The following is a 13,872-nucleotide window of genomic DNA, read 5'->3' on the forward strand; positions in this document are numbered from 1 at the left end:
TTAATGAGTTTTACCTAGTCAGTGAAAAGGATATAGGGACCACCATGTTTAAAAACTGTTTAACTGCTTTCCAACCAGCCACCGCAGTTATACGGCAGCAGGTCGGCTCCCCTGCGCGAGAGCCCGTAGCTATACGTCGGCTCTCCCGCAGGCCACTAGGCCCGCTCGCCCCCGACTCCCGTGCCCGGCGGGCGCGATCGCAACCGGGCACACGCGATCGCTCGTTACAGAGCGGGGACCGGGAGCTGTGTGTGTGTAAACACACAGCTCCTGGTCCTGTCAGGGAGAGAAATGCTGATCTTCTGTTCATACAATGTATGAACAGAAGATCAGTCATTTCCCCTACTGAGGCCACCCCCCCTACAGTTAAAACACACCCAGGGAACATGCTTAACCCCTTCCCCGCCCCCTAGTGTTGACCCCTTCACTGCCAGTGGCATTTTTATAGTAATCCAATGAATTTTTATAGCACTGATCGCTATAAAAATGCCAATGGTCCCAAAAATGTGTCAAAAGTGTCCGCCATATTGTCGCAGTACCGGAAAAAAATCACTGATCGCCGCCATTACTAGTAAAAAAAAAAAAAATATCAATAAAAATGCCATAAAAATACCCCCTATTTTGTAAACACTATACCTTTTGCGCAAACCAATCAATAAACGCTTATTGCGATCAAGGGCGGATCCAAAGTCTAGTCTCGGGAGGGGCACTGCCAGAAAATAAGGTGTTTCTTACAGAAATCAATTAGGTGTCCGGTGTGTCCTCTGCAATGTTGCAGTACCGCTAAAAAATCAATGATCGCCGCCATTACTAGTAAAAAATATTTAAATATAAATGCCATAAATCTATCCCATAGTTTGTAGACGATTGTCAGGGACTGCAGACATGGTACAAGAGATGGTCAGAGACTGCAGACGTGGTACAACAGATGGTCAGAGACTGCAGACGTGGTACAACAGATGGTCAGAGACTGCAGACGTGGTACAAGAGATGGTCAGAGACTGCAGACGTGGTACAAGAGATGGTCAGAGACTGCAGACGTGGTACAAGAGATGGTCAGAGACTGCAGACATGGTACAAGAGATGGTCAGAGACTGCAGACATGGTACAAGAGATGGTCAGAGACTGCAGACATGGTACAAGGGATCGTCAGAGACTGCAGACATGGTACAAGGGATGGTCAGAGACTGCAGATGTGGTACAAGGGATGGTCAGAGACTATAGACATGGTACAAGAGATGGTCAGAGACTGCAGACATGGTACAAGAGATGGTTAGAGACTATAGACATGGTACAAGAGATGGTCAGAGACTGAAGACATGGTACAAGAGATGGTCAGAGACTATAGACATGGTACAGGAGATGGTCAGAGACTGCAGACATGGTACAAGGGATGGTCAGAGACTGCAGACATGGTACAAGAGATGGTCAGAGACTGCAGACATGGTACAAGAGATGGTCAGAGACTGCAGACATGGTACAAGAGATGGTCAGAGACTGCAGACGTGGTACAAGAGATGGTCAGAGACTGCAGACGTGGTACAAGAGATGGTCAGAGACTGCAGACGTGGTACAAGGGATGGTCAGAGACTGCAGACGTGGTACAAGGGATTGTCATGGTACAAGGGATGGTCAGAGACTGGATACATGGTACAAGGGATGGTCGGAGACTGGAGACATGGTACAAGGGATGGTCAGAGACTGCAGACATGGTACAAGGGATGGTCAGAGACTGCAGACATGGTACAAGGGATGGTCAGAGACTGCAGACATGGTACAAGGGATGGTCAGAGACTGCAGACATGGTACAAGGGATGGTCAGAGACTGCAGACATGGTACAAGAGATGGTCAGAGACTGCAGACGTGGTACAAGGGATGGTCAGAGACTCCAGACATGGTACAAGGGATGGTCATGGTACAAGGGATGGTCAGAGACTGGAGACATGGTACAAGGGATGGTCAGAGACTGGAGACATGGTACAAGGGATGGTCAGAGACTGCAGACATGGTACAAGGGATGGTCAGAGACTGCAGACATGGTACAAGGGATGGTCAGAGACTGCAGACATGGTACAAGAGATGGTCAGAGACTGCAGACATGGTACAAGAGATGGTCAGAGACTGCAGACATGGTACAAGAGATGGTCAGAGACTGCAGACATGGTACAAGAGATGGTCAGAGACTGCAGACATGGTACAAGAGATGGTCAGAGACTGCAGACGTGGTACAAGGGATGGTCAGAGACTGCAGACATGGTACAAGGGATGGTCATGGTACAAGGGATGGTCAGAGACTGGAGACATGGTACAAGAGATGGTCAGAGACTGCAGACATGGTACAAGAGATGGTCAGAGACTGCAGACATGGTACAAGAGATGGTCAGAGACTGCAGACATGGTACAAGAGATGGTCAGAGACTGCAGACATGGTACAAGGGATGGTCAGAGACTGCAGACATGGTACAAGAGATGGTCAGAGACTGCAGACATGGTACAAGAGATGGTCAGAGACTGCAGACATGGTACAAGAGATGGTCAGAGACTGCAGACGTGGTACAAGAGATGGTCAGAGACTGCAGACGTGGTACAAGGGATGGTCAGAGACTGCAGACGTGGTACAAGGGATTGTCATGGTACAAGGGATGGTCAGAGACTGGATACATGGTACAAGGGATGGTCGGAGACTGGAGACATGGTACAAGAGATGGTCAGAGACTGCAGACATGGTACAAGAGATGGTCAGAGACTGCAGACATGGTACAAGAGATGGTCAGAGACTGCAGACATGGTACAAGGGATGGTCAGAGACTGCAGACATGGTACAAGAGATGGTCAGAGACTGCAGACATGGTACAAGAGATGGTCAGAGACTGCAGACATGGTACAAGAGATGGTCAGAGACTGCAGACGTGGTACAAGAGATGGTCAGAGACTGCAGACGTGGTACAAGGGATGGTCAGAGACTGCAGACGTGGTACAAGGGATTGTCATGGTACAAGGGATGGTCAGAGACTGGATACATGGTACAAGGGATGGTCGGAGACTGGAGACATGGTACAAGGGATGGTCAGAGACTGCAGACATGGTACAAGGGATGGTCAGAGACTGCAGACATGGTACAAGGGATGGTCAGAGACTGCAGACATGGTACAAGGGATGGTCAGAGACTGCAGACATGGTACAAGGGATGGTCAGAGACTGCAGACATGGTACAAGAGATGGTCAGAGACTGCAGACGTGGTACAAGGGATGGTCAGAGACTCCAGACATGGTACAAGGGATGGTCATGGTACAAGGGATGGTCAGAGACTGGAGACATGGTACAAGGGATGGTCAGAGACTGGAGACATGGTACAAGAGATGGTCAGAGACTGCAGACATGGTACAAGAGATGGTCAGAGACTGCAGACATGGTACAAGAGATGGTCAGAGACTGCAGACATGGTACAAGAGATGGTCAGAGACTGCAGACATGGTACAAGAGATGGTCAGAGACTGCAGACGTGGTACAAGGGATGGTCAGAGACTGCAGACATGGTACAAGGGATGGTCATGGTACAAGGGATGGTCAGAGACTGGAGACATGGTACAAGAGATGGTCAGAGACTGCAGACATGGTACAAGAGATGGTCAGAGACTGCAGACATGGTACAAGAGATGGTCAGAGACTGCAGACATGGTACAAGAGATGGTCAGAGACTGCAGACGTGGTACAAGGGATGGTCAGAGACTCCAGACGTGGTACAAGGGATGGTCATGGTACAAGGGATGGTCAGAGACTGGAGACATGGTACAAGGGATGGTCAGAGACTGGAGACATGGTACAAGAGATGGTCAGAGACTGCAGACATGGTACAAGAGATGGTCAGAGACTGCAGACATGGTACAAGAGATGGTCAGAGACTGCAGACATGGTACAAGAGATGGTCAGAGACTGCAGACATGGTACAAGAGATGGTCAGAGACTGCAGACATGGTACAAGAGATGGTCAGAGACTGCAGACGTGGTACAAGGGATGGTCAGAGACTGCAGACATGGTACAAGGGATGGTCATGGTACAAGGGATGGTCAGAGACTGGAGACATGGTACAAGAGATGGTCAGAGACTGCAGACATGGTACAAGAGATGGTCAGAGACTGCAGACATGGTACAAGAGATGGTCAGAGACTGCAGACATGGTACAAGAGATGGTCAGAGACTGCAGACGTGGTACAAGGGATGGTCAGAGACTCCAGACGTGGTACAAGGGATGGTCATGGTACAAGGGATGGTCAGAGACTGGAGACATGGTACAAGGGATGGTCAGAGACTGGAGACATGGTACAAGAGATGGTCAGAGACTGCAGACATGGTACAAGAGATGGTCAGAGACTGCAGACATGGTACAAGAGATGGTCAGAGACTGCAGACATGGTACAAGAGATGGTCAGAGACTGCAGACGTGGTACAAGGGATGGTCAGAGACTGCAGACGTGGTACAAGGGATGGTCATGGTACAAGGGATGGTCAGAGACTGGAGACATGGTACAAGAGATGGTCAGAGACTGAAGACATGGTACAAGAGATCAATGCAGCCTCATCAGTGCCCATCATTGCAGCCTCACTGTACATATGAACGCAGCCCCACTTTTGTATATTAATGCAGTCCCACTTTGTATATAAATGCAGCCCCACTTTTGTATATAAATGCAGTCCCACTTTTGTATATAAATGCAGTCCCACTTTTGTATATAAATTCAGTCCCACTTTTGTATATAAATTCAGTCCCACTTTTGTATATAAATTCAGTCCCACTTTTGTATATAAATTCAGTCCCACTTTTGTATATAAATTCAGTCCCACTTTTGTATATAAATGCAGCCCCACTTTTGTATATAAATTCAGTCACACTGTATATATAAATTCAGCCCCACTTTTGTATATGAATGCAGTCCCTCTTTTGTATATACATTTAGTCCCACTTTTGTATATAAATGCAGTCCCACTTTTGTATATAAATTCAGTCCCACTTTTGTATATAAATTCAGTCCCACTTTTGTATATAAATTCAGTCCCACTTTTGTATATAAATTCAGTCCCACTTTTGTATATAAATTCAGTCCCACTTTTTTATATAAATTCAGTCCCACTTTTGTATATAAATGCAGCCCCACTTTTGTATATAAATGCAGCCCCACTTTTGTATATAAATGCAGCCCCACTTTTGTATATAAATTCAGTCCCACTTTTGCATATAAATTCAGTCCCACTTTTGTATATAAATTCAGTCCCACTTTTGTATATAAATTCAGTCCCACTTTTGTATATAAATGCAGCCCCACTTTTGTATATAAATGCAGCCCCACTTTTGTATATAAATGCAGCCCCACTTTTGTATATAAATGCAGCCCCTCTTTTGTATATTAATGCAGTCCCACTTTTGTATATAAATTCAGCCCCACTTTTGTATATAAATTCAGCCCCACTTTTGTATATAAATTCAGCCCCACTTTTGTATATAAATTCAGCCCCACTTTTGTATATGAATGCAGCCCCACTTTTGTATATGAATGCAGCCCCACTTTTGTATATGAATGCAGCCCCACTGTTGTATATGAATGCAGCCCTCTACTGTTGTATATGAATGCAGCCCCACTTTGTCTATGAATGCAGTCCCACTTTTGTCTATGAATGCAGTCACACTTTTGTCTATGAATGCAGTCACACTTTTGTCTATGAATGCAGTCACACTTTTGTCTATGAATGCAGTCACACTTTTGTCTATGAATGCAGTCTCACTTTTGTATATTAATGCAGCCCCACTTTTGTATATGAATGCAGCCCCACTTTGTATATGAATGCAGGACAGGCAGCCTACCGGGCTGTGCCAGATCGGCCCTGGTGATGACAGAGAGAGAGTGAGAGACTCAGCAGCTGCAGGCACTGCAAAGCAGTTTTAAAAAATTGTATTTATCTTTTTAAAGCCAATGTGACATGATTGTCTCGGGGGGGGGGGGCAATTGCCCTGTTATGCCCCCCCCCCCCCCCCCCCGGATCCGCCTTGATTGCGATTTTTTTTTTACGAAAAATATGTAGAAGAATACGTATCGGACTAAACTGAGGAAAAAAATGTTTTTTTTATATATTTTTGGGGGATATTTATTATAGCAAAAAGTAAAAAATATTCATTTTTTTCAAAATTGTCGCTCTATTTTTGTTTATAGCGCAAAAACTAAAAACCGCAGAGGTGATCAAATACCACCAAAAGAAAGCTCTATTTGTGGGGGAAAAGGGACTCCAATTTTGTTTGGGAGCCACGTCGCACGACCGCGCAATTTTCAGTTAAAGCGACGCAGTGCCGAATCGCAAAAAGTGCTCTGGTCTTTGACCAGCAATATGGTCCGGGGGTTAAGTGGTTAAATGGTACACTAGACACTAGAAGAATATGGGAAGGTTTCTAACGATCCTCCTCGCCTATTCTGGGGGGGGACGTGTGGGTGGTGTTCTTTATTTTTTCTATTTTTTTCTCTCTCCTTCTCCTCTTCCCCTTTCTGGGGGGGGGGGGGGGGGGGGGGGGGGGGCTAGGATCCAAAAACACATATCATTTAGAAGGGAATACTACAATTATAAATATTTTTTTTGGGGTGTTTACCCCTCAATAAGGGAGGTAAACTTGATAATTATAATATAATAATATAATAATTATCACAAGTATGTAATACATATATATTAATACATTCTTTATAGTCACAAACGCTTTCTTACGTTCTGCCTTAAGCCCCCCCCCCCCGCTTTTTTTGGGAGGGGGGACTGGAAACCACCAATATTTAATAAAGAAGAGATTAAACAAAAAAAAATGGTGCACTATATTTGATATTGTTGAAATGTTACATTTTTGGACACAAGTATTTTTGTTATTAAAACTGTAAAAGGATTGTTTAAATAAAACTCCTGTACTTCCTTTCCAAGGTATGATGTTGAGCTCTTTCAAAGGATTGAACATATAATTGGTAAAAAGCTTCCAGCCTTCCCTACACAAGAAGAAGAAGTGATGTTCCTGAATGAACGGGTAGCAGAAGCTCAAAGATTTGCCCGTGTTGTAAGTTTTATTATTTTTATCTTTTAAGTGCATTGAAATATATATTAGAAAATGTCTGTCTTGCTATGTATGGATTCTTTTTTGTAATTTCTTTATTTTCAAAAGATGTACAGCCGACAAACGGTACAGAATACATATAGCATCAGTAAACAACGATCATACCAAAAAGAATGAGAGGGGGTCGTCAGACAAGATAAATACAGCAGATACTCCAGCAATACACTGCAATAAGGCATAAATGGCAAGGCATTGAAACAGGATCAGAGTATAAAGCCATGGAGGCCACTAGATGTTTGTGAGACCAAAAACCTCGAGTAACATATACCGTGCTATATAATACAATATATTTTACATTTTAACAGCAGTTTGGAAACCCGAGCAGCCCAACAACCAAACAGGCCCAAACATAGGGCACATAGTTATTGGTGCTCAGTGGAACAAAACCAGTTTCCAATCAGAAAAGCTCATGACTAAATAATAGCTATGGGAAGAGGGTGTGAGCAAAATGAAAAAAAGGGGGGGAAGGGGGAAGAGAACCAAACACAGCAGGAGGGGGGAAAGGAGGGGGAAGAGAAAATAAAGAGGGGGGGCTCCCCCCGACCAGGAGGCAGAGCAAGCCCTGTGGGTGAGCCAGACTGTGCTACTTCACTGAGATATTCATCTGTGTAGATGAAGTGCATCCAGGGTCGCCAAGTCTCCCGAAAGGTCTCCTCCCTGTTGTGCAAGGTGGCAGTGAGATCCTCCATGTCTCTCAGTTCCTTCACTTTAGAAAACCACAGGGACTTCGCTGGCGGGTTCTCCACTCTCCAACAAAGAGGGATGCATGCCTTGGCAGCATTCAGCAGCTGAATGGTAAAGGAGGCCTTGTATTTCCAGGGTCGGTGCAAGGATTTTTGACACCCTAGGCAAAACCTAATTTTGCCGCCCCCCCCCCTTGGCTCCACCCCCTTTGCAATGTCCATGTATACACCACCTTTTTATAGACTGCTACCATTGGGGGAGTGAGTCACTGGCCCAGCGCATTATACGCATGCAGCGTATGGGGGGGGGCACTGGCACGGCACCCCTGACTAATGTGCGCTGTAGGCTGCTGCCTACCTTGTCTATAGGTAGTGTCAGCCCTGTACAGGGTATACGTACACAAATAATCAAGGCACTGTTGATAGTGTCGCCTATCAGTGCCACCTATAAGTCTCCATCGGTGCCATTTATCAGTGCAGCCTCATCAGTGCCACCTCTTAGTGCCCATCAGTGTTGCCTCATCAGTGCCCATTATTGGGGAATCCCTCATGGGGACAGCAGGTGTACAGACTTGGGAACTCAGCACAGGGATGGTGGGAACCCCTCATAATGGGCACAACAGGTGTACAGACCCGGGAAGTCAGCACAGGGATGGTGGGAACCTCATAATGAGCACAGCGGGTGTACAGACCAGGGGAACTCAGCACAGGGATGGTGGGAACCTCATAATGAGCACAGCGGGTGTACAGACCCGGGAACTCTCAGTACAGGGATGGTGGGAACCTCATAATGAGCACAGCGAGTGTACAGACCCGGAAACTCAGCACAGGGATGGTGGCAACCCCTCTTAATGAGCACAGCGGGTGTACAGACCCGGAAACTCAGCACAGGGATGGTGGCAACCCCTCATAATGAGCACAACGGGTGTACAGACCCGGGAACTCGGCACAGGGATGGTGGGAACCGCATAATGAGCACAGCGGGTGTACGACCTGGGGAACTCAGCACAGGGATGGTGGGAACCCCTCATAATGAGCACAGCGGGTGTACAGACCCGGGAACTCAGCACAGGGATGGTGGGAACCTCGTAATGAGCACAGCGGGTGTACGACCTGGGGAACTCAGCACAGGGATGGTGGGAACCCCTCATAATGAGCACAGCGGGTGTACAGACCTCTGGACAGGGAGGGCAGCATTTACTAGAACTGATTGGCTTTTTTTTTTTTACTGCAGCTGCTGACTGCTGGTGGAAGGGAGATGAGGAAAATACCCCTTTTAGATGCTACAAGTGGAGAAAAATACAGCCCAGTTCTAGTAAATTCTACACCCCCAGCTGCACTAGCATCAGCAGTAACTAGAATACATAGGGACTAGTGGGCAGCAGCCTGACCTGTAGGCAGTGTTTTCTATGGGTGGTCACCACCAGCAGAAGAAAGAAACTTAAATAAATACACTGACCGCCCCGCACAGCACTAATCAGTGATACCAGCTCCAGCAACAGCATACTGTATGTATTATGGCCAAGCACTCACCTACATTCTCGGCTTCCAATCTCCCACGCTGTGACCTGTGCAATGTGAGGGGAGGGGGGACATTCCAGGGAGGGAGCTTGAGGGTTATCGGGAGGAAGAGCTGAGGAGAACTCTGGTGTGTGTCATCCCGACCTGAAGGAACTTTTCACTGTCGTATAACAGAGCTGGGCTGAGTGAGTACAGAGTGCAGTTTGCGAGCAGTCAGTGGTGTGGAATCGGCGGCATTTTCAAACAGTCATTGTATTTTCCTCCTCTAATGTCTCCCAGTCCCTATACAATTACACAGAGGTGTGCGGCTCCCCAGCTAGGACTTCAGTGTGTGTGTGTCAGTGCTCAGGAGGAGTGTCGGCGGGAGCTGGTGAAGACACTTCCAAGCTGCTGTGTGTATTGTCGGTAGGAGGGGGAGCGGAGTTCACTCCCATACAGCTTCACCAAAAATCATCCCCCTTTCCCCAGTGACTGAGCCACGCCTTCTCCGCACTCCAACCCCCTCCTTGTCAGTCCTCTTAGACTGACACACGACTCTCCACACAAGGGCAAGACTATGTCTTCTCCACACCAGAAAGCCGTGTACACAGCATCCGTAGTTGCGCTCTTGATGACAGTGCGCTCTAGGCGGCTGCCTAATCCGCCTAGTGGTAGCGCCGGCCCTGTGTATTTCAGAATGGGGCTCTCTGAGAGGTGAAGCAGACAGGCCCTCCAGAGAGACGTCAGTCAGGTGTTTGATACTATGTATGGATTTAAATTGCCTCATGTAGAGAATGTGAAGGGAGAATTATGGAGAAATATGCAAACAAGGTTTTAAGGTATTTTACGTGAGTTTTCTTCACCCCGTTGACTCTTTGTACATTTTGTAGTTTTGCATCCTTAAATAAATTGAGTATTCCTTTATTGTACAGAACACAGGTCTTTATATCATAAAATGTGGTTTAATGTGCTGCAACTACAGGTGAGATCGGAAACGGGCAAAGCCACTTAAAGCTTTTGACACTCTCTCATATAACCCCTGCCTCCATGTAATCCTCTGTTTTTTGCTAGTGTCTGTAGGTGATAGATGCATATCTCTGTGAGAGAGAAGTTAATTTTTAGTAGCAACTATGAATACTTTTATCAAAACTATATTATGAACCTCATCAAGCCCCTGCAGCAGAGGGTGTTAGTTTTCCGGATCAGTGCCTCTCGGCTTTGTGCCACGGGAACTGTACCCGAACTCCGCACAAAAATGAGAGCAGATAAATCAAAAAGATACCTACACGCCACTCCAATAAAGTGGTAATGAAAAGCCTAAAAGCTGCTGACACATCACAATCCTACATTTGTAACAATAACATTTAAACAATCAACTGTGCAGGGCTTAAAACTAAACACATTAACCACTTAAGACCCCGGACCAATATGCAGGTTAAGGACCTTACCCCTTTTTGCGATTCGGCACTGCGTCGATTTAACTGACAATTGCGCGGTCGTGCGACGTGGCTCCCAAACAAAATTGGCGTCCTTTTTTTTTTTTTTTTTTTACAAATGCAGCTTTCTTTTGGTGGTATTTGATCACCTCTGCAGGTTTTATTTTTTGCGTTATCAACAAAAATAGAGCGACAATTTTGAAAAAAAAAACAATATTTTTTACTTTTTGCTATAATAAATATCCCCAAAAAATATATAATCTTTTTTTCCTCAGTTTAGGCCGATACGTATTCTTCTACCTATTTTTGCAAAAAAAATCACAATAAGCGTTTAACGATTGGTTTGCACAACATTTATAGCGTTTACAAAATAGGGGATAGTTTTATGGCATTTTTATGAATATTTTTTTTTTTACTACTAATGGCAGCGATCAGCGATTTTTTTCGTGACTGCGACATTATGGTGGAGACATCAAACAATTTTGACAAATTTTTGGGACCATTGTCATTTTCACAGCACTGTGGAGGGCGCTGTAGGAGTTAATTGTGACCTCATATGTGTTTCCAACTGTAGGGGGGGCGGTCCTGGACGTGTGACGTCATTGATCGTCTTTCCCTATATCAGTGAACAGACGATCAATGACAGTGCCACTGTGAAGAACGGGGAAGGTGTGTTTACACACGCCTCTCCTCGTTCTTCAGCTCCTGTGACCAATCGCGGGACACCGGCGGCGATCGGGGGCCGCGGTCACGGAGCTTCGGACCGGGTCGCGTGCGCGCGCCGGTGACCCGCGGCTGGGCTCTTAAAGGCGACGTACCTGTACGTGCCTGTGCCCAGCCGTGCCATTCTGCCGACTTATATGTGCAGGAACGTCCAAAAATTTTAATGCATATTAGCGATCTAGAAAAGCAACGTTTCGAGGTCGCACAGGACGAAGAGGTCCTGTGCGACCTCGAAACATTGCTTTTCTAGATCGCTAATATGCATTAAATTTTTGGACGTTTTTGATCCTTGGTGTGCTGGTGAATATGTGTATATTATATGTGCAGGAGTCGGTCCTTAAGTGGCTAAAGTGCATCTATAGTGAAAATATATATATATATATATATATATATATATATATAAGTATTCTGATACTACCACAAATATCACTTCATATGTGATACCAATACTAATCATGCATAAACATTTAACTTGGTAAAACAATAAAAAAACAACTCCTGTAAACATATAATGAAAAATGTAATATAGAAGAAATTAGTCTGTAAAATCCCCACAATGTAAGTCCTATATAATTAGTGCTCAAAATGATGAATCCAGTCCTCTGTGCTCAAAGATCCAGGCTGTTCGTCACCACAGGTGCCCCCCACCCCCTGCAGGAATATTCTCATCTGGATCAGTGTGATCATTACAGCCAAGTAGGATCAGAAAGCGCTTTCTAGCCTCACCATGGGTTATAACATGATGGCTCCTCTACACTCCTTGCTCCCAGGTGGCCAGTGATTGCCAACGGTAAGTAGTAGAGAAAAACAACCGATAGTGCTTATATAATTTAAAAAGCATTTATTTGCATACAAAGCGATGACAAGGTCCCCACATGTTTCTGGTTGCTACAAGCACACCAGTCTAAACTCAGATAAACTCAGTGTTTGGGAATCACCTCTCCAATTCACACAGGCCCCTCCGGCACTTCTCATGGAAATAACTAGCTCCATGCTAGTTCCTGGAACCGCGATCATCCAAGTCCCTCCCATCTACACAAAAATGAGAGCAGGGATGGCCTGTAATGTCGCAACTGCACTGGTTCTGAGATGCTGAATGAAAGAAAAAACATAGTTGTAGCACAAACTGCAAAAGTAGGCAAAAGATGACCAGGCAGCATAGTCTGTTTTAAAATGTATGAGAATTGATTAAAAATGGTACGGAATTAATTTGAGTATATGAACCAATACCTTCCAAAAGGTTACGTAACATTATCCAAACATACATACAAAAATTAAAACCAATCCAGGTAGTGATCCTGTATGAAGGCGATGTCAAACAATCATCAAACAGTGGGAATGACTCAGAAACTGGTGTCAAAGTAACAAGCTGATTCCTAAATAAAGCTGTGAAGTAAAACAGTATGATTAAAATTCAATGTCAATAGTGGAATCCCAGTATGATCACAAACTTCAAGACAGACGGTATAAATGACTGGATAATTGATGCTAATGATAGAATACGGTGATGCGTTTAGATAGCTGCTTACTGATTTGCATCCACTATAATCAACGGTCATTTAAGGAAAGTAATTTCATGTGTGATGATAGATGGCAGAACTGAAAGATGTTGAAGCAATGATCACAAATTGTGATAAATGTTGCGAGGGCTGGTGGTTATCCATGTGAATGGATAGAGAAGAAATTGGTGGCTGATATATAGCATATATCTATTGGAACATGTAGCTAAAGATGGCTTATTAAAGTGGTTGTATACCCTTATTTTTTAACCACTTAAGCCCCGGACCATTTGGCAGCCTAAGGACTTTTTACAATTTGGCACTGTGCTGCTTTAACTGGTTATTGCACGATATCATTATACCCAAAATAAATTTGCCTCCTTTTTTTCCCACAAATGGAGATTGCTTTTGATGCTATTTTTTCTTTCTCGTACATCACGGGACACAGAGCCATTAATCATTACATAAATTGGATGTGACTCGGCCTTTCACAGGGGGACTGGGCTCTGAGGTTCCAGCACTTTCGCTATTGCAGCTAAAAGGCCTGGTCAGAGTCTTTTACAAGGCCCAGGGAAGAGGTATCCTTTAAATAGGAACCCAGACCCCTGAAGGTTGGCACACAAATCCCGCGGAGATGGGTGAAGACTGGGAGTAACCCTGCGGCAGGGAGGAGGTAAGGGAAAAAGAGCCCAAGTGTATCTTAGGACCTTTTTCAAAGGATTTTTCAGGGAGGTGTCTTCTCAAAAGTGGCCACCGGAGGGAGTAAAGAGCACTCACCTTAGACCACAGACGTGCCAGAGCCCAGAAAGTGCGCTTCTCCTGCAGAGCTCTGCATCCCAGCACTGGCTAGGTATAAAGTAGGGGGATTAGAAAGCCCCAAAGAGGGCACAGAG

At 45.3% G+C, this 13,872-nt stretch overlaps 1 protein-coding gene across 2 annotated transcripts in view; it reads left to right on the forward strand.

The window, feature by feature from the left end:
• DDX47 (DEAD-box helicase 47) overlaps positions 1-13,872 on the forward strand; it is a 502,328-nt gene that overhangs the window by 426,591 nt on the left and 61,865 nt on the right. For both annotated transcript variants that reach the window (XM_040359586.1, XM_040359587.1), the window contains one exon: positions 6,952-7,081. In XM_040359586.1, the coding sequence (XP_040215520.1) occupies positions 6,952-7,081 (130 nt within the window). The remainder of the gene's footprint in view (positions 1-6,951; positions 7,082-13,872) is intronic.

Source organism: Rana temporaria, chromosome 7 (assembly GCF_905171775.1).
Source record: "Rana temporaria chromosome 7, aRanTem1.1, whole genome shotgun sequence".
NCBI classification, from domain to species: Eukaryota; Metazoa; Chordata; class Amphibia; order Anura; family Ranidae; genus Rana; species Rana temporaria.